The sequence below is a fragment of the Nuphar pumila genome, chromosome 8, assembly GCF_984573655.1.
Source record: "Nuphar pumila chromosome 8, dmNupPumi1.hap1.1, whole genome shotgun sequence".
In the NCBI taxonomy this organism is placed as follows: Eukaryota; Viridiplantae; Streptophyta; class Magnoliopsida; order Nymphaeales; family Nymphaeaceae; genus Nuphar; species Nuphar pumila.
In genome coordinates, this window is record NC_143256.1 from 122,866,974 (window position 1) to 122,889,294 (window position 22,321).

The 22,321-nt window shown below is 36.2% G+C and overlaps 2 protein-coding genes across 2 annotated transcripts in view; both read left to right on the forward strand.

Moving 5' to 3' along the window:
- Positions 1-991: 991 nt before the first annotated feature.
- LOC149830525 (uncharacterized protein At2g34160-like) lies at positions 992-3,245 on the forward strand. Its single transcript, XM_090015841.1, has 5 exons — positions 992-1,104; positions 1,290-1,338; positions 2,409-2,471; positions 2,583-2,647; positions 2,781-3,245. The coding sequence occupies exons 1-5, from the start codon at positions 1,006-1,008 to the stop codon at positions 2,889-2,891; spliced, it is 387 nt and encodes a 128-aa protein (XP_089871967.1). The 5' UTR covers positions 992-1,005; the 3' UTR covers positions 2,892-3,245.
- Positions 3,246-10,170: 6,925 nt separating this feature from the next.
- The window catches only part of LOC149830526 (flowering locus K homology domain-like), a 35,810-nt gene continuing 23,659 nt past the window's right edge, over positions 10,171-22,321 (forward strand). The window contains exons 1-3 of the mRNA XM_090016586.1: positions 10,171-10,305; positions 16,775-17,072; positions 19,635-19,881. Of these exons, the coding sequence (XP_089872712.1) occupies positions 16,788-17,072; positions 19,635-19,881 (532 nt within the window). The 5' untranslated portion in view covers positions 10,171-10,305; positions 16,775-16,787. The remainder of the gene's footprint in view (positions 10,306-16,774; positions 17,073-19,634; positions 19,882-22,321) is intronic.

Sequence of the window (22,321 nt, forward strand, 5' to 3'; positions counted from 1 at the left end):
TGCTCCAAACCTGACCTCTTATGAGTCCAGACCGTGGTTACAAATATGGTCGATATTTTCAAAATACCATGTTTTTTATTGCAATATGTTCAAAGGGCAATATTGTATCCAATAAACAAAAGCTTTTCAAAATCTGATTATTTTTAAAAAAAAAAATTTATCCTATATTACCACGATAAAAAAACACCTTTTTGCCTCTTTTTTTTATTATTTACACAATTTTATTTGTACAATATTTTTTTACACACCAATATTTCGCAAGATTTTATTGAGAAAAACTGTTTTTAAAATATTGCGATATTTTCTAAAGAAGGACCTTTGTGATTGGTCCAGCATAGTGACAAAAGTTTAAAACCACAAAATATAAGCAGCCAAAAACTCTTGAGACAGAGAAAATTGTATAAAAAACTCACATTTTCAGAAAAATATCTGCAACCATAACAAATTAAAGATTAAAAATTAAATTTTTATGAAGAAATAAAAAATAAAATATTTAAAAATAAAAACACATGATTTTTTTACGATAATTAACTGATAAAACATAAACTTTGCATTTAAAATGCAATACTTTTGTTTTTTTATAAAAATCGCGATATTTTGAAAATATCACGATAAATTACAGTTTAAAACTTTCAGATAATTTCTCGCGGTATTTGTCACACTCCGACTCCGAGGGTATCTTTCGCAATTTAAAAAAAGTCAAAGCCTAAATCCGTCCGAGAAGTAGCAGCCAAGAGTCGCGCCCGACGCGTTCATCGTGGCGCGCTCTCCGGAGGCGATGGAACCAAACGAACGGCCACGAAGCTACAACGTGGCGGGTTTCCATTGGCGAGATCTGCAGGGGACCCATTCTCGTAAATGTGGGCCACGAGTCACCAACGGTTCAGGTTTCTTGGTTCCCGTTTTCTGTTTGGTTTCCTGGGACTTCTTTTTCTTCTCCTTCTTCCCGCTCTGAGGCAACACACAAGAGAGAGAGAGACGATGGCGCAGGTGGTGCGGGAGGCGATGGAGGAGTTGAGTCTGTCGGAAGAGACCCACAAGAAGAACAGGATTCAGGTTTCCAACACCAAGAAGCCCCTCTTCTTCTACGTCAACCTCGCCAAGGTCTCACCCACTCTTTGTTTGTTGGGTTTTTCGGTTTTCTTTCGATCGATGGAGACAATCGCTTACTTGTTGTTCGGAGAATTCGGTTTCCGAATCGTCGAGTTTGGTGTCTATTACGGCACTTGTTTTTTTTTTCTTTTTTGGGTTTCTGTTTCTTTATTTCTTCTGTTGTTTTTTATGAGCAGAGGTACATGCAGCAATATAATGAGGTGGAGCTCTCTGCTTTGGGAATGGGTAAATTGCTTCTCTTGGATTTGATTTTCGTGCGTGATGTGCTTCTTGATTCTGGGTACTCTTGAGTTTTGGAGTGTTGGATTCGGAATTGAGATTTTTTTATGAGTAATGTGTTTCCGTGTGGTCTTTAGGCTTCTTGGTGAATGCATCTTGACATCTTCTAAGTTTGGATTTTCACTTGTGATTTGTTTCTCAGCCATTTTTTCAGTTTTCTGAAAACGTTGTTACTAAGTTTGGGTTTGTACTTGTAATGTGTTTCTGTGGAGCGCAGATCGGGTGATTTTTGTATGTTTAACCAATTCTCCGGTTATATTCCATCCACACTGCATGTCTCACTTGATGGAGATGTTTGCGCACCTCAACCTCACAATTCCCAAGTGTGGCACGCAGTTCCCAATTGAGATGTGTAGTTGGGATTGAATTTAACTGATGATCAGTTATATACAATATGACCTGATCTTCCATGGTTTCTCTATGTTGTGTTTGGATTTCTTGGGAATATGCTTATTAGATAGTTTAATGCATGTATATGCCATGTTTCAATTTCCTGTAAAAGCGTCCATTGTGAGCTTGGATTTTTAATGGCAATGTGCTTCTCTGTTATATTAGGATTTCTGGAGAGTTCAATTTTTTTACCAATGAAGTTTCTCTACTTGGCTCTGTCCCCTTATTTGTTGCAATTAAAAAATTCACTCTAACAAGAACCAAGTCTAAATAATTATACTAGTTATCATTCATTTTCTGGATTGACGAAGAATGGCTAACCATTCAAGAAAGATCAATGGGGTCGATAAAGACAATGGAATTTGAAAGTTTCTGTGATTTACCAATGAAGTTTGACTACTTGGCTCTTTCACCTGATTTGTTGCAATTAAAAATTTCAACTCTAACAAGAGCCAAGTCTTTGAATAGCTTCTGTTCTACATGATTTTGGTATCTTGGCTTCGAGCATCTGCTCATATTTCTGTATCAATACATGACTACTAGTTCATATATGTCCCTTTTTCCTACCCTACAAATGCACATTGTGCCTTCATGTGGCTGACATGTTTGGTGTTCATACAATCCAGCCATAGCTACTGTGGTGACTATTTCTGAGATCTTGAAGAACAATGGACTGGCTGTGGAAAAAAGTAAGCTCTTGGAATGTTATATATTCTGTTTGATAATATTGTAGCACTAAGCTTCAATGAGAAACACTCTGTTCCAGGATATCATTAACCTTAGATGCTTCTCTTGTGCAGAGATCCAGACATCCACCATCGATACAAAGGATGAAAACAAAGGCCGTCATGTTCAAAAAGCCAAGGTGAGCCGCATCCATGTGCTTGTCCACGTGCTGCATATGTAGATGCAGTTTATAGTGCATAAATCATTAGGTTGTTTTTCAATTCCTAAAAGCTAGTTATGTTGATGGATCTGAGTTTAAATGAATTGTATAGATCGAGATATTGTTGGGAAAGTCCGAAGATTTTGACAACAAGGTGACTGTTTCGACCCAGCAAAAGGGAGTTGCTGCAGAGGGCAAGGAAGCAGAAGGTGGCGAGGAATGAAAAGGGGAAAGCTTGGTGATCCTGCTGGCTGTACAGGCTTCTTATGTGTGCCTTAGTTGTGATTTCTTCAACTGAATTTCTGTAGACAAGTTGTAGTGTCATAGTTGCTGTAGACATTTGTAGTGCTGTTAATTGATTTTGTGGACATGTAGGTCTATCTTCTGTTGTTCTTGGGGCAAGGATGGGATGGATTTTGGGGTTCTGGACTCTGTCTTCTGTTGTTAATTAGGGGAGTAGAAGGGTTCCAGCAACAGACTGAGATGTTTCATGATAGGATATAGGCTCAATTTCTTTTCGTTGCTTAAATGGTTTGTTTCAAATGGGGATCGTTCCTGTTAATAATCAATTCCAAAATCCATTGTTAAGCTTCTGCTACGTCATGAATGTAATGCTAGTTGATTAACATTTGCTTCGAAAATCTCACACATAAATTTTGTTTGTTCATATAGTTGGGTCAGTTACAGATGAAAATTCTACTCACTTTCATTATCTCTGAGAGTTGGTTCAGCACTTCAGCCCTGTTTCAGTGCCCGCTATGTAAAACTCCATGAGTACTCCACCCTTATGCTCACTTCTTTAAGAAGCAAGGGACCACTGTTTCCACTTCATGATGCATTTTCAGTGGAAGTTTCTTTGGTGTTAAGCTTTTGGATGGGACACTCTCGATTAAAACTAAATTATAATTTTTTACACCATATTGTATCTCAAAGGAGATTGGGAGTAATAAAAATGGGAAACTAATAGTTTTGAAACATGAAATTTGAGAGAGAGAGAGAGTACAATAATAATTCCTATGTTGTTTCGGTTGGGTTTTAATATCAATGTTGCCAGAATCAGTTTCAGGCATGATTCAATTTTCAAATTTTATAGAACAGGCCGATTCAGACTCAAACCAAATCTAGTTGAACCCATTAATTTTATTTTTAAATTCAAAAAATCATTAAAAATAAACATTGAGATATTAAGAAGGGCCAATTCAACCCCGATTTGTGCTGATTCTGCCCAAATCGCGGTGAATCAGGGTTGAATTGTCCGATTCGATGTGAATCGCCGGTTCACAACAATTATTACAACATTGTTTACTATAGCAGAAAATAAAATAATAGTTGACAGAAGATTAAAAATAGAAGAGAACATGAGAACCCATGAGGGGGTATGCTCTCTCTCACTCCCTTGCATGAAAAAAAAAAGGAACTTAGAGAAAATTTATTTTTACACTCCCCACTACCCATCTCACCACCACCACCACCACTCACTACCATCACCACCACCCTCCTCCTCCTCCTCTCTCTCATTTTTTCACATTTTCTCTCATGCTACACAAACAAGCGAAAAAACTTCTTTTGGACAACTTCTCATATCAAAAACTTTTATAGGCAAAACTTTCTTTTCCCATGAGAGTTTTTCTCTTTGGAAGAGAGAAAGATGTAAAAAAGTGATGCAAGATGGAAATTCTGTATGAATCTTCTGACCCTTACAAACGAGAGAAACTTTTTTCGTTGAGAGTTTTTCTAAAGAGTATTTTTTTATAGGAAACATTCCTCCACGGGGGTGGTGGAGGAATGTTTTCTACCAAGAGAAATTATTTTTACACTTCTTAACACATCTCACCACCACCCACCACCCTCCTCTATCTCATTTTTTCACATTTTCCCACTTGCACACTCATGGGTTTCGAACTTGCAACATCCTTTCAGCTTGATGATGTTCATGAGTTGGGACCAAGGGTGGGCACGTACCCAAAAATTTCTCTAATAGGGGGTCGGATCAGGGTGCGCAGTGCCCACCCTGACCTGTGTGGCTACCTAGTGCTCACCCTGACCTGACTCTTTGTAAGGTCGGGTCAGGGTGGGCACAACTATATCGGATTGACACCCCTCCCATTCCCACATCCTCTCTCTCTCCCAATTTTCCCTGACGTCAATATGTTCCCCATCCCCTGTTGCTTGGTCTTCCACTCTGACGGCCAATACCCCATCCAACGACACCAACACTGGTGCAACAATCTCTCTCTCTCTCTCTCTCTCTCTCTCTCTCTCTCTCTTTCTCTCTCTCTCTCAGTGCATTGCCCTAGACACGGTGGCTGAGATGCTGAGTTTCCTCCTCATTTTCAAGTTTTTTTTGAAAGGCTTGATAGAATTTTGATTTCAGTTTTATTTTTTTAATTAGCATAATGTATTGTTAGGGTTTAGGTTTTTGCTTTACTTTTTTTTTTTTGGACTTGTGTTTTGTTTTTTAATTAGCATTAGGGATGAACAATGAATGTTTGATTTTGGTTAGAATATTAAGGGTTTTTTCAAAAAGCTTTAACCTATGATTTTTTTAGACTTTGGGAATGGATTAGGGTTTTTCCAAATGACTTGAATATGTACATAATTAAGGGTTTAGGGTATTTTGTGTTGTTTTTCTTTCAATTATCATCAAGCATGATTTCATTAATAAATGATTTTTGCTAGAATTTAAATTTTTTATTTTGCTTTGTCAAATGGCATAAACATTTATTTTGGAGTTTTCCTTTTTTTAATTAGCATATTTATGAATGATGTTTGTTAGGATTTAGGGTTTTGATTTGGTATTTTTATATTAACATATACATATAGTTTATGGTTTTAGGGTTTTCATTTGTGTTTGAATCGATGAATATTGTGTGATTTTTATTTTAGTTAGAATATTAGGTTTTTTTATTAGTTAACATAAATCATGTTTTTTGATGTTTGTTGGAATTGAGATTTTGATTTGTTTTTGTTAGATTGACATAAAATTTTGTTATGTTTTGGGTTTTCTTGTGTGTTTTTTTTTTTAATTACCATTAGGCATGAACCATGAATATTGCATGATTTGACTTTGGTTAGAATTCTAGGGTTTTCATATCAATTATCATAAATTCATAACTTATGATGTTTGTAGTTATTGACATTTTGATTTGATTTTTTTAGAATGACATAAATGTTTAGTTTATGAGTTTAGATTTTTATGTATTTTTTTAAATTATCATTAGGCATGAATCCATGAATATTACATGAATTTAGTTCAATTAAAATATTAAAATATTAAAATATTTTTTATTAGTTAACATAAATACATAATTATGATGCTTGGAGGATCTAGGATTTTGATTTCAACTTTCTAAAATAACATAAATGCTTAATTATGGTTTTATAGTTTTTTTATTTTTTTTTAAATTACCACTGTGCATGAATCCACAAATATTGTGTTATTTGATGTTGGTTAAAATAGTAGGGTTTTTTTTATCAATTAACATAAATGAATAATCTATGATGTTTGTAGGAATTAGGATTTTGATTTGGTTTTTTTATAAGGACATAAATGCTTAGTTGTAGTTTTAAGTTTTTTCTAATAACCATTAGGTAAGAATACATGAATATTTTTTAATTTGATTTTGGTTAGAATTTTGGGTTTTTTATCAATTACATAAATGCATGATTTATGAAGATTGTAAGATCAGAGTTTTGATTTGTTTTTTTGTAATTCATGAATTAGTATAATTTATTAATGATTATTAATTTCTTTTTTTACTTTGCAACTCGAAGAAACCATGCCTGGCACGAAGACCTGGTCGCGCTGGCTCAACCTGCCATACCTACGATCATTGTGTCGGCTGCATAAAACTATGAGGCTAGGACCCCTGCCCCCGAGGCCTATGCTATGCATTGGCTTGCGACGAAGGGGTGATGCCTATGAGAATCGAACCTTGACTGTCCGTCTAGCAGCGAAGGCCCAAACCCACTACGCCAACCCCCCTTGGGGCTCCAAGAAGGCAACTTACTTTCTTAAAGAAATCATGTTTTGCCTTTTTTAGCCATATATATTATTAGATTGTCTAACTTCTATTTGATCAACAAATAACAATATATTTTTATTTCCTTTTCACATTACATTGTATTTGACACCTTTCTTCTTATAGGAACGATAAGTACGTTATTTAATTATCTAAAATTAATGAAATAATACTAGTCAATAAATTACTGTTTTGGTGCTCATTATGCCAGGGTGGAATATACTACCATATGAGCTATAGTTTTGTTTTTGTTTTGGGATGACTAAGCCAATAGAACCCCCCTCTATCGCCAACCGCACATTGTCAGGCCTCCAGGTTGTAAACGCCTTAGAGGTTCCCCTGCCATACACCTAATGTCACCTTGCAACAAATGATGCCCCTGGTGGGTTTCGATCCGTTGTCATCTCATGTCAGGTGAACTTAGTAAAAAAAGTGGAGCATTTGAAGGCTGACCTGTAGTTGCAATGATTTTTTTTTTTTTAGGATAGTCCAAGGGAAAAACCCTCAATCACCAACCGGACGTTGGCTGACCCCCGGTTGGTAAAACCCTTGAGGTACCACCCCTTGTTCATGGGAGAGTAAACCCAGCCTCCACCTTGCGGCAAGGGATGCCACTCGTGGGTTTCAAACTTGTGATATCCCATCAACTTTGGTGACATGCACAAGTCGCCCCTACCAGATTAGTGGAGCTTTTGTGGGTTATAATGAATTAATTTTGTTATAGTTAAATTAATATCAATATTATGTTGTTTGTGCTTTCAGTAAAAAACAAAATTGAAAAAATAACAAATATATTAAACAAATTCAACTTCTTGAGAAAAATCTCAAATTGCTATAAACATTTCTAATAGATCAACTAGGCTCATAGATGCAATTAGAACCACACAAAACCAACATAATCCGAAATTGGCTAGGCTAGATTGAAATTGCCATAACAAAATAATTTAAACCCACTTGTGTTTAATTATATTTGATGCCGAAGCTTGCCCTAACCAACCTTGCAACCCCCTTGTGGGCAAACAATGTTACCACACAACTAGGGATGGCAGTGGACCTGGGGAAAGTGGGGCCCCGCCCCGCCCCTTTTGGACCGGGGATGAAGGGTATGAAACCGGGATGGAGGCGGGGACAAAGGTTAAAGTCCATCCCCGTCCGGGGGTGGAGGCGGGGATGGACGTGCACTTTTTCCCGCCCCGACCACTTTTCCCTGCAATTTCCCCGCCCCGCCTCATCCCCGTTTGAACCGGGGATGGAGGACATGAAACGGGGATGAAGGTGGGGGTGGAGGATAAAATCCATCCCCGCCGGGGATGGAGGATAAAATCTTAAGTCGGGGTGGGGGTGGAGACCTTGTCCCCCGCCCCGCCCCACTGCCATCCCTACGCACAACTAGATTTTGTTCAAAACCCTACTATCTGACTACACTTCATACAAACTTACATGGACAAAGGACCGATCACGTGAAATTACATTGCACACTTTGAGTGTACCGCTGCACCTGACTCTTAGAGTATACAACCTGTGAGTTGCTGATATAACGTCTGTGATTTTTTTACGCAACTTATTGTAAATTAACCTGTTACATTCATTGAAGAATTGATTTGTATTCGTGTTTGATTTAGTGTTTAGGATAGAGTTAAAAATGAAATTCTATTTGGATCTTCAACTAAAAACTCAGTGGTTTTTTGTCTGGATCTGGATACTTAATATATGGATTCAGTACATATTTTATTCAATTCATTTGTGGATCCGATTGTAGCTAATTGGATCCCAATAATTATTTAGATCCATCTATATCTATAATTCAATTTCACATAAAGAATATATATATATATATAACCATGTGAATATACGTATATAATGAGATTTTAAAATTTGAGTAAAAAGATATTTATAAAATAAAATTAAAGTTTAAGTTGTAATTAAAGGTTTTTAATGCATTTAAGAGGGAGAATGGGAAGGGTCCCTTTTGATTTAAGAAGAGGGTTGTGTAACCTCTCTTACTTTTCCCTCATAATCTCTTTTATAAATTTCTCTTATTAAACCACAATAAAAGAGTAAGGGGTACACTAGTTTCGGTGGGGCATTATTAAACACGAAGAATTGTTTTCCCAACCATAGAGATAAGAGATAACTACCATTTATGCTAAGGGGGGTAGTGAAAATGATTAAGATGAATAAAATTTTAATATATCAGGTTGGATAATAAAATACAATTTGATTGAATATACATATGGGTTGTGCCTTTAATCCAGATATTGTCTATGAAATAAAAATAAAAATATATTGTAGTGAAGCCTCACATGCCATATAAGAAAGATAATATAAATAAAATGAATTATAAGCTACTCATGCCTAATATGAACGTTTAGCTTGCACTAGTAAGTCATGTATAAATTAATTGGCCATGCATAAGTGGGATTGATATGTATGATTTTAAATTATTGTGCGATAATTAATTGTAAATATGTTTATCCACTGATAAACATTTATTTTTTGTGTATGTATGAAAAAAATGTTTCATTTTTTGTTGCTTTCATGCATGTATGTTTAGCCATTGTATTTCTACCGACAGCTTGCGGATATCTAATCCCTTACAAAATTTTAGGTAGTGAGTAGTTTACTGAAGCGGATGCGAGATGTTGCGACAACGTCACATAGCAAGTTATTTCTATTTCTCAAGAATTAAATTTTAGATAAACTTTATTATTTATTTTGAGAAAACATTATTGTCTATTATGGATTTACATTGAGATTGAAGTATTTTAGATGTTTAATGTTGTCCACATTAAATTCAACCTTATTGTTATTAAGTGATCCACAACCTGCCTAAAGTTTTAACGATAAATTAAAAAGGTTTTCGTTGATGATGGATTTGTTTTTTTACTTGGTTTTTCTAGTTAAAAATCTTAAGGCGTTACAATAGAGCTAAAGGCAAATCAGGTGCGCGGCGCAGTAAAGTGTCCAATGATTGTCAGGTAACCACATATGTTCAATCAAGCTCACATGGACTCACCTTTAGTCCACAATTTCTCCAATCCTTGGGTCAGCCTGTTCCATCATTCTCTAACCCACATGAGCCTAGATCAAATCCAGACACGATCAGGTCTCAATGCTCACCCAAACCACAACCAAATTTCCTTACCCCACTGCGCGTCATATTGCACACACCATTTTGAGCCAGTGTCCCTGGTGACACAAGCATACACGCCAGGTACGGTCATACCAATACTGATATGTACATACATTATTTTATTTTATTTTATTTTTGAATAAAACGCAATTTTTACTATTAAAACATCTAAATTTATTTATTAAAAAAAATTGGTGTGCATTCGTATCCTATTCTTCGATTTTTTTCCAAATTGCAAGTCGAACTCGTGTCACGTATCTTCGTGCCTACGTATCTCTGTGAGTAAGTGCTTTTGATAGGTGAGGGTGAGGTGAGGGCAATACCAAACCCGCGCCGAGCACACGACCCACAAACCCCTAAGTCTCTCTCTCTCTACACCCCTAGAATTCGTTTTCGTCCTTCCCCTATCGCTCGCGCCCTCGCTTCGACCGCCATTAACAACACCAACATCGCAGAATCTCCTCATCTTGCTGTAGAATACCGTGAGTCGCTGTTTCCTCGTTTCATTTATCCCTATTTCTTTCATTTTTGCTGTTTGGTAGTTCGAGATTTCCAGTATGGTTATCCATTTTGATTTCCGCTTGCATTTGCTTCGAATTTGATTCTTTGTGCATAGTTTTAGGGTTTTGGTTGTTATGGTCGGAAGCATCATAATGAGTTTCCGGATGGAAAATTTTTAGCGTATTTTTGTGTTTCTCCTAATTGGGGAATGAATTCATTTTGCCTGTTTTCTTTGGGTGCCAATGATTGGATAGCTGACGTTTGTGTATATTTTTCCTCTTTTTGTTTTTGTTTTTTGGGTTGTGGTATGGCTGAGTGATGTGTGAGTGGTTTGTGGTTCTTTTGGTTTTCATCGTGTTTGTGGAGTTTCTTTTTGAGAGGTTTTATGGTGTTTTCTTTATTTCAGAAGTGTTCTTGTGCCCGAATATAGTCGTTAATAGTCATTGATATGTTGTTTGTTGTTCTTCGTGGTGATTGACTTCTGCGGAGCTGTCAGTTGCTTTTGGTTAATGGGTTCGACGTTGTTTTGTGAAAATGCGTGTGTTGGTCACCGGTATCTTGTTGGGGAGTTCTTCAGTTGGGAAGAAAATGTATATCGAATGAGAAGATTGGCTTTCACAGCAATGCTCATAGTTGGTTTTGTGTATGCTTGTTACAATACAGTTAATTAATACTGCAGCCTACAAAAAACTAGCTGGGGACCATTAGTCTTTGCGGCACATTTTTGTAGATGATAGTTGTTAGAAGATGACTGTGAAATTTCTTGTTATTTATTAGAAGATGGTGTCGTGCATGCATGTATTTACACTTGAGTGTGCCGTGTGTGTGATCTACGGTTACTATGGTATAATTGGAAGCTTTCTGGCTACAACCTAATGGAATAATGCGATATACTAATCTTAACAAGGGCAATGTTCACTTGTTCAGTGAGTTTTTATATTTAAAGTGCCTTTAAGCATTTGAATTGCCAGATAGTGCAACTTCTTTCAGAGTTGTAGCTTTTCTCCCATTTGTATTTAGAAAAGATCTGTCCAATGAAGAAAGAAAAGGTGTCAATCTAGCATATGCAAGGAAAACATTAAAAGGAGAGTTTTACTTTTTCGGCGGGGGGGGGGGGGACTCCATTCTTACATGTTAAGACTAAAACCATAAGTACTTGTGTTAGAAGTGGGTTGAGAAGCGATGCATAAAGTGATAAGCGAGAGTGAATCCATGAAGCATGAAACGTTTAGGAAGCACAAGGGAAAGCAAGTAAGAACTGACAATCAAATTGAGTGGGAGGTGACATAAAAAGTTAACCTAAACCTGTACTTTTCCTTAAATGCATCTTTTAATCCTTTATACCAAAAGTACACGTCATACATGTATGTTTTATAATAAAAGTAAAAATCTTGAAAGAAAAATATAAATTTTCTACCATGAAAAGTGTATTTTTCGATATTAAGAAAGTTCAAAATTATACTAAAAAACAAAACTTTCCATTCTTCACAATCAAGCTCCCTACAAATTTCTAGAAGCATGAAACAAAAAGCATTGTTTCATGCTTCCCAAGCACTTCTAGAAGCTTTTGGTGATGGTGTTCAAATTACAAGTATTATATGTGCGTTTTTTTCTTTTGTTTGTTTTGTTTAAGAAAAAGAAAATAAATCTGCAAGTTTTTGATATTTGGGATCCTCATAGAATTTGTGCCAAGACAAGACTTGGTGGGTCCCGGTGCACAAAAAAAATGGATCCAAAGAAAAGAGCAGCTGTGGGCTATGGTCCATGCATAAGTCCAAGGTGAGTAGAGCGAATTGAAGTTGACTCAAAGCGTAGTAGGAAACCGTGAAATACACAAAAAAAACATGAAATTTGGATATGGGTCTCCATACCATATTAACTCTGAACTAGGGGTATTAATGGATTGGATTCAATTGGACTTGTAATAGCAAAATGTGCAGCAAACGCTCATCATGTTAATTTTTTATTTTTATTTATTTTTAATAGTTTAAATGTATTTCTATTTTTAAAAATTATATTTTTTAAATATTCCAAGTCATTCAAGTTGACTTGCCGAGTCAAACCAATTTATGTGTTAGACCCCAAACTGTTTTTAACCGAGTCACCGGGTGGGCCAACCATGATAGCCTTCACTAGAGACCTTGTTTGCCTCTTGTTTGAGGGTGCCGAGCCTCACAAATGGCAAGATAGCTGTCTATCACCTCTCGAGATTTAATGTTGCAAAGCACTACCTCATCATTTATTGCTACAAATTGGCAAAAAATGACCAAGAAGATTGACCAGAAGAAGGAGGACGACCTCACTAGGATGTAAGAGAACTACAACCTCTCTAAAGATAAGTACAACCACTGTCACCAATATCGGCGATATTTTGAAAATATCGCGAGAAATACCAATATTTTAAGGTAGCTGATATTAAAGGGAATATCTTGCGATATTTTCAAAATATCATCAAAAGACAAAATATCAAGATATTTTTGGGAAAAACTCTCTTTTTTAGTTTGCATTTCCTATTTTTTTTTCTTTTATATTTTAAAACCTTTTAAAACATGTTTCTTTATGTTTTTGGAAGAAAATAATGCAAAACTTATTATTTTCTTAGCATTTTTGTTGTTATTTATATATTTTTTAATTTTTTTTGAACTACCGAGATTTTCTCGAGATTTTTCAACTTTTGAAAATCTCTTCGAGAAATATCCTCGCCGAGATAATACCTTGAACGATATAGGTGACTATGGTACAAACAAGGTAGAAAATGATCATCAAGAATAATTAGAAAGAATTGAGTGGTTACCTTTCTTTTCTTCTCCCCCCTTTTCATTGGTTCTTCTGAGTTGGAATGTCTTTCTTCTAGCTTTTCTTTTGTGGGGGTGCATGGAATTAGATGTTTTGTGGACCTCTAATGAGGTTGGGTGATTATGCATTTGCTATATGAAGTTGGGGTTTGCTAAAATTTTGTTTTTTGTTTTCTCCATTTGTTTTTTAGGGTTTTCGTATCCTATATGCAATGGTGTTGTGTAACATTAGATCAGTCGAAGGATGTTGTGGAATTAGATGTTTTGTGGACCTCTAATGAGGTTGGGTGATTATGCATTTGCTATATGAAGTTGGGGTTTGCTAAAATTTTGTTTTTTGTTTTCTCCATTTGTTTTTTAGGGTTTTCCTATCCTATATGCAATGGTGTTGTGTAACATTAGATCAGTCGAAGGATGTTATGGCTTTCATGTTTTTTTGTGTGAAATTTGGTATGTTCTCTTGGAAACCCAAAGTCAATTTGTGTTGGCTTATCCAAGGGTTTGTCGTGATTGGTTGTGATTTTCTATCTTTATGGAGTTTTGGATGGATTTTTTTTGGCATGTGAATTTATGGTTCTTTGGTTTTTTGGTGTATGTGGTTGATGCTTTGGATGTGTCTTATGATGATGTTTCTGATTTGGGAAATTAGGGATCCGAATTAGTTATGGTATCGATTTGTGAAATTTATCTTTGGTAGCCTTTGTCTGTGCACTTTATAATGAACTCCAAAAACATGATACATTTGGACAAAAATATAAGAACTAAAATGATATACATTGAATGTGAATTAATAACTTCATTAATAAAGAACATTTAAAATACAAAAGAAAATTACATAATCCTCGCTACAATGCACTCAAACACACAAAAATCCTAAAACTATCCATCACTCTCACTAGTTACAAAGCACCCACCCACCCCTATTTATAGAGAATAAAGAGAGGGAGAATATAGAAAGAGAGGAGAGAAGGTCTTCTCAAGTAAAGAGGGCAAGACCTTCCAACGGATAGAATTCTAGCCATTGAGACTAACTTAACTTGTTTGACTTAGTCCCAATTATATAGATATATATATAGCGAGACCTTCCAACGGCTAGAATTCTAGGGTCAGGTTGACCGCACCGGGTGCCGCACCCGCACGAGCACATACGTCACGTTGATGCAGGTGCAACACCTAGTTGGCCGAGTCCCTGTGACATAGCATGAAACACATAAGATTTTTAAGAAACCACATATTTTTGCAAAATGTAAATTTTCAGCATTAATATTAATAATCCAAAACATATATTTCATATATCAAAAGACAACAATCTATACATATTCTAATTTCAAAAGAAAACATTTATTTTTAATATAACCCTTTTAAAAAGACCTACCATCTAAGTCACACGGACTCGGCTAAAAGGTCGACGCACCCGCGTCGCCCGTACCCGACACGGGTGCGGACACGGGTGTGGCTTTGGACACGGTCAACCAAGTGTCAGACTCGGTCAACGCACCCGGGCTGAGTCCGTCCACATTTTGGACTCGGTCAACTTTGATCGAGTCTATTTTTGTCCATTTTTAGGGCAAAAGACGTATAAAAACTAAAAAAAATGTTCTTTTTATATATTTTTTTAAATATATATATATATATATATATATATATATATATATATATATATATATATATATATATATATATATATATATCCCCTAATGGGCACAACTTTGACCGAGTCTTATTATTGTTATATACATATTTTTTAAAAAATATATATACATATATATAGCCGTGTCCCCGTGTCCAAAATTTTTGAAATTGCTCCGCACCCATGTCGCACCCATATCCGTACCCGCACCCATGTGACATATCCTACCATACATATAAAGATAGAAACAAATAAAGATACGTACCGGAATGCGAAATCCTTAAATTCTTACCATTCATTAATACAAATATTTTTCAAGACCATGATGCCTTGCTTTGATACCATGTCATGAAATGACACGGATCCCAATGCACACCATAATGAACTCTAAGAACATAATACATTTGAACAAAGACATAAGAACTAAAATGAAACACATTGAATGTGAATGAAAGATTTCATTAATAAAGAACATTAAAAATATAAAAGAAAAATACATTTAATCCTCACAACAATACACTAAAAAACACACAAAAATCCTAAAACTATCCATAACTCTCACTAGTTACAAAGCACACACCCACCCCTATTTATGGAGAATAAAGAGAGGGAGAATAGAGAAAGATAGGAGACAAGGTCCTCTCAAGTAAAGAGGGAGAGACCTCCCAACGGCTAGAACTCTAGGCTTTGGGCTGGAATTCTAGCTGTTGGGACTAAGTCAACTTGTTTGACTTAGTTCTAATTATATATATATATACACACTTATATATGTTAACATATACATATATACTATACTATATACATAATATGTATATGTACAATTAACAATATATATATGCACACTTATATACATTAACATATACATATATACTATACTATATACATAATATGTATATGTACAATTAACAATATATATATATATATATATATATATATATATATATATATATATATATATATATATATATATATATATATATATATACACACACGAAAATGATACATTAATCTTAATAGATGTATCTATGAAATCCATAGTTGCCCAATGCCCCCAAGAGTAATGGATTCAGCATTTACCCTCTTTCCTGTTCAGGTGCACCACCCAGGGATTTAGCAGGATCTTTTACATGATGGTTGGTAGGTCACAAGTAAAAAGGCAGTTGGGAGGCCCATCGGAGAATTGAAGAGATCATTGGAGGTGGCATCAGTGTAGAAGTTGGTTATTACCGCCTCCTGCAGAAGGCAGTTGGTTTGAGGGGTTGAAGTTCAGCAGTTCATTTGAGTTGGCATTGGTCTGAGCTGGGAGTTTGATGGTGTCTCTTGATCCAAATTGCCTCCTGGCATTCCCATAAAATTCACTTGGCTTAGTGCTTGTCCCACTAACTTTTTTCAACCTAGTTTTATTTTTTCATGGTCGTACTTGAACGGACAAAGTGTGGTGTCAGTTTGTCATATATTAGTTTCTTAATCTCCTGCTATAATTGTTTAGCAATTCAGGTGTATAATTTCTAGTGCATGCTTTGTTGTCTTAATTGCTATTTAATCCTCGTTGTCTATGAAAACTGTCTTTGGAGCTTATTTTTGTTGGTCATTGTACTCTTATTGGAACTCCAGGTTTCCATAGCTTTGCTTAACTTTTGGCTGTAATCATGAACATCTCTTATGGTTTTTACTTGACCCTCCTTTATGTAGTTATCCATGTATTTGCATTTCCACTGTTGTTCATTATTGTTGGAAATCATGTTCTGTGTTGCTTTCTTTATTAAGAGAACACTGCTACATGTGGTATTACTCTGGACTAATTGCTAGAAATGTGGAGGATGATCCTCATCTTCTTATGGCGATTGATACACTATTTGGCTCTTGATATTTGCTTTTCTTTTGTCTTTTCCTTCCTATTATCTGAGGGTGTCTGCTTATAGCATGCTGCTGGTTTTGAAATAGGCTTAACAAACTTTCTTTTACTGCTGCTTTGACGTCTGGTTTTGAAATGGGCTTACCAAACTTTCTTTTACTGCTTTTTAGACGTCATAATATTATGGCTGCATCTGTTGAAACTTTTGCTGACCAAGACGTAACTGGAGTGCCTGGGAATGCACAGTCTCATCAAAAAAGGGGGCGTGATGATGAGGTAGGTCTTGGAGGAGGTGGTGATAAGAGGTGGCCTGGATGGCCAGGGGAAAGTGTCTTCCGTTTGCTGGTTCCTGCACAGAAAGTTGGTGGTATTATTGGTAGAAAAGGAGAGTTCATTAAAAGGATGTGTGAGGAGAGCAAGGCCCGCATTAAGATTCTTGATAGTGTTCCTGGTGCACCAGAAAGAGCCGTAAGTTTAATTTGCTCCGCTTAACTTGCCTATTTCCCTTTGAGTTGATCAAGGACAAGGCTGTTTTAGTGCTTAACATATTTATTCTTTGATTGGTACCATTATTGTTATTTGAGAATTCATATATCTGTCCGCTAAAAGCTGGCCTTCCATATCTTTGGTGCTTCTTGATTCTTCTTGTTGCAAAGGTACAAGAACTTGATTATGAAAAAGTCATCTTTGCTTTCTGTTCATCTCTTGTCTTTTGCTTTTGGTCGCAGGTTATGCTTCTTTTCCTCGCTTACTTATCTTCCTCTTTCTTTGTTTTTTCTTTTACTTATGTGCCGTGGTGTATGTTGTTTGCTGATGATATTGTTTTGATTGATGAGTCTAGAGCTGGGGTTAAAGCTAAGTTAGAATTATGGAGACAAACATTGGAAGCAAGAGGTTTTAAGTTGAGTAAGAGTAAGACAAAATACATGGAATGTCGGTTTAGTAAGCAACGAAGTAGTGATGGGAGTGTAGTGAAGCTTGGTGAGCAAGAAATACCGGTGGATGATTGTTTCAAATATTTGGGATATATCATTCAAAAGTATGGAGAAATTGATGGAGATGTAAATCATAGGATAAAAGTTGGGTGGATGAAATGGAAAAGTGCAACTGGAGTGTTGTGCGATCGTAGAATGCCATTGCGGTTGAAGGAAAAGTTTTATAGGACGACTATTAGGCCCGCTTTACTATATGGTACGGAATGTTGGGCTGCCAAGAGACATCATCTTCAAAAAATGAGTGTAGCTCAGATGCGTATGCTGAGATGGATGTGTGGAAATACAATAAAAGATAAGATTCGGAACGAGGAGATACGTAAGAAGGTAGGCGTTGCACCCATTGAAAATAAGATGAGAGAGAATCGTTTACGGTGGTTTGGACATATTCGGCGAAGGCCTAATGATGCTCCAGTTAGAAGGATGGAGAAATGAGAAAATATATTAGTTAAAAGAGGTAAGGGTAGGCCTAGGAAGACATGGATGGAGGTGATAGGAAAGGATATGAATGCTTTGAACCTCACCGAGGACATGGCATTGGATAGAAATGATTGGAGGAGAAGGATTCATGTGGAAGACCCAGAATGATTTTCTTTTTTGGTTCATATCGCCGACCCCAATTGTTTTGGGATGAAGGCGTAATTGTTGTTTGTTGGTGGGTTTGGGGGAAATGTAACTTTAAGTGTATGATCCCTTTGTTTATGTATTACAATTTTAATATAGCTCTTGATCACCAAATTCTACTTTGTGCTTGCTTTCTTCCTTTGGTTCACTAGATTACAGTTGGGTGGTGGTTAGGGCTGGTAAACGAGCCGAACGAGCTGAGCCCAACTTGTTCAAGCTTGGCTCGTTTACCATTTAACTCAGCTCGAGCTCGTAGGTGGACGAGCCGAGCTCAATTCTGAGTCGAGCTTGAGTCAACCGAGCCAAGTCACGATCTGGTTCGTGTAAAAAAAATTACATAAAGTTAATGTTGCTGACAATGGGATTTGAACCAGAAACCTGTATGACACATGCCTCATAGACTAACCGGCTGTACAAAATCGCTTTTTGTGATATATGTTGCACTTAGATTATATAATATATATCTTATTTTTCATACGAGCTTACACGAGCTGAGCACCCTTTGTTCGTGCTCAACTCATTTTTCTGTTAATGGGCTGCTCGTGGCTTGGCTCACCAGCTACATGAACCGAACACGAACGAGTTCATGGCAAGCTGAACCAGGAGCAGCTTGGCTTGTTTCCCAGTCCTAGTGGTGGTAGCATGGATGTGTGTTCCCTTTGGCTCATTCATATTTAAAAAGGGGGGGGGGGTCTTCCTTATTTTTATAATGATGATGCTTTTTGGTTTCAACAAAATTAGCTTCTCATATTTTGGTGATGTCTGAACTGGTGTTTGATGTCAAAAAATTGTAGCCTCGGTGTGTGTAGGCGTGCATGTGGTGCATTTTTGTGTCTGTGTGTGATTTCCTTCACATTTAGTGCCCATGTTTTCTGGCTAATAATTTTTGAAATATCATGATTGTGCTTTTCTACTTTTAAGAAATAAACACGTTACTCTCATTAGTTGTGCTCGATTGCAAAAAAAAGAAAAGACTTTTTTCTTAAAGTTGGATCTACGATTTATAAATCACAGTTATGCTTTTGATGGTGCCAGTTAACTGAGTTTGTTGACATCCACAAAAATCAATGGGATTAACAATCCATATACATAGAAATACATGTTTTCATGCATGCGTGCACTGCGAACCTTGTTTTTATTCATATATCTTGGTCATATTCTAGCAGTGTAATAAAGCGATTCAGTCTCTTATACGCAAGTTCCTTGATGCGCTGGTGGCACACTATATGTTTTTTTTTGTATCCTGGAAAATCTAAATCTGTTTTTGCCTGGTTTGCCTAACAGTATGAATGTAAGAGGAATCACATTTATGTTTTTAGCAAATGTTACCGTCCTATGAATTTGATGCTTATATTTGTAGGCTGCCTGAAAAGGTACTTCCAATCGTGTTCTGATGCATGTATATATCTTGAAGGTAATGATTTCATCAAAGGAGGAGCAAGATGCTCCAATTTCTCCTGCAATGGATGGCCTTTTGAAGGTTCACAAGCGCATTATTGATGGTTTAGATGGTGAATCTGGCCATGCCCCACCAAGTGCAGGTGGGATGATTTCAACACGACTGCTGGTGGCTGCTACTCAAGCTGGAAGTCTGATTGGGAAGCAGGGAACTACAATAAAGTCCATTCAAGAGGCATCCAATTGCACCGTCCGTGTTCTTGGTACAAGTGTTCTAAAGCTTTATATGTTCTATTGTTTGATTTTGTTCTGTATGATGCACTTGGTATTTATTTCAGTTCTTCGCGCATTTCCCTTTCTATAAATTGGCCACTTTTCTTAGGGTGCTCATGATATTTTTGGCTCAGATTTACTAAATCTGGTGTGGATTTCACTTAGTAGAATGCAGTGATTTAGTACAGCCGAGAACTTCTCACTTCTTACCAAATCTGTTGAGATGTGGGTGCCTGAAAATTTAGTTTTCATATATTCTATTTGTTGCTTGAAAGGGCTAGAAATGCATTGATCTCTAGTGTTTGTGTTCATACAAATTTTCAGTTGGCTAATGTGCTAACTGCTTGTCACCACCATCATACATCATGGTTTTGGATAGTAAAGGTGCTAGTCGGAGCCTAGGCGGAAGACCCCTAAAAGGACTAGTCGGGACCAAAAAGATTAAACAAAAAGATAAACAAAAATGATACAATAAATAGTAAATTTAGTAAAAAAAATTATGATTGTAACTATGACTGAAGTATAAGTGCGTAATTCAATGTAACATATTGCAAAATTTGTAAAATTGCATGAACATAAAATAAATAATATATATATATATCTGTATACATATATATATATATATATATATATATATATATATATATATATATATATATATATATATATATATATATATATATATATATATATATGAAAAACACATGCATGTACGTATAGAGCAGAAATAAAATAGAAGGAAAACAGAAAAAAGGGGAAAAAGGAACAAAAAGAAGAAGATGAAGATGATGATGAAGAAAAAAGGAGTGTGGAGGGGAGAGAGGAGGAAGAAGAAGAAAATGAGAAGAAAAAAGTAAGGAAAAAAAGGACAAAGAATGAAAAAAACAAAGAAAAGGGAAAAAAGGAAAGAAATGAAAAAAAAAGGATAAAAAGGAAGAGGAAGAAAAAAAGAAGGGGGGTCGGAGGGCGAAAGGAGGAAGAAGAAAATTAGAAGAAAAAAAGGAAAAATAAGAAGAGGAAAAAAGAAAAGAAAAAAGAAGAAAATGAGAGAAGGAAAAAGACAGGGTTTGGGACGAGAAGATGGAAAATAAATAAAGCAAGAAAGAGAAAAAAAAGAAAAAAGAAAAGACAACCATGTCCCTACCGTCTAGACTGATAAGCCTAGGTGGTGGCCTTGCACCTAGGCGCCACTTTTGACAACTAAGGTTACCACTCCCACCAAATTTGTGCACCCCTCTTGGGGACCACCTACAGTCTAAGAATGAATTCAACAAGTCATTGGTGTATGGTTGTTGAGTTTCTAACTACTTCCAAACGCTAATGGCTTGCTCTATTAAATTGTAGATCCAAAGAACTAGTGGAATGTTTTGATATGGACTTCATTATTTGACATTCAGATTACCATCACTGATAGTAATACTTCTGGTCCTTGATATAGTGTAGCATGGAACACTCAGCATCAGTTGTGATGTGATTCACTTTATACATCATATTCATGGGTGAATTTCAAATAGGTCCCCTGCCCAGGCCTGAGCTTGGTAGATCCAGGTCCTGGTGCCACCCTATATACAGATATTGTCCTTGGTCCATCCAAGGCTCTTGTTCTGGGCCAGGCCTGGCTGAGTTTTACCTAGCGCAGTCTGAATCTTCTCCTAACTGCAAATTCTTCGGAACACTGGCTGGAAGTTATATTGCAGACTTTTCCAATTGCTTGTGCTGATGAAAATTCGTTTACAACATCCCTTGACCTTGGTCTTGAAGTTGGGATCTGATCTATACTAACGGTTAGAACAACTTTAACCACATCTTTTGGTTTTTATTGCATGACCAGTAACATAGTTAGTCCTTCATCAATGCTTGATAAAATACCTATCATAATGTTTTCAAGTATGGTATATGATACACCTGTCACGTTAAAAGTTTAAAATTGAGGTTGTTTTGCATGTTATCACTGTCTTCAAGGTCTTCTTACTTTCACTGAGTAGAAAGCTTGCACTTGTCTAATGTTCTCAATGCATCTTCGTGAGTACTGATTTGTGAATTGTATCTTTATGTCCTCTAGTGTATTCTTTTCAGCTGTGGGAAGTGCATGCTTGATCTCATCATTCATTAGCAAGAAATGAGTAGAACTTACATATTATGATTGGTAGACCAACTTTGCAATGTCATGTTTACATACGTGCTTGATCCTAACCACCTTAAAAAAAGAAGGTTAACATACTGATTGTTTAGATTATGGAGACAAAAAGTGAAGCTTGGTGATAGAAAAACTAGCACTAATTTTGGGGACTTAACTGGTGATTGATGATGTTGGGTTGTACAATATGCAAGTGTATAATATGTGATCATGTTCTACGATGTGTATAAGCTGTCTAATTGTAATTTAGGCATTGAGAAAGGTGATCTCTATGAACTGTGAAAACAAAAAAC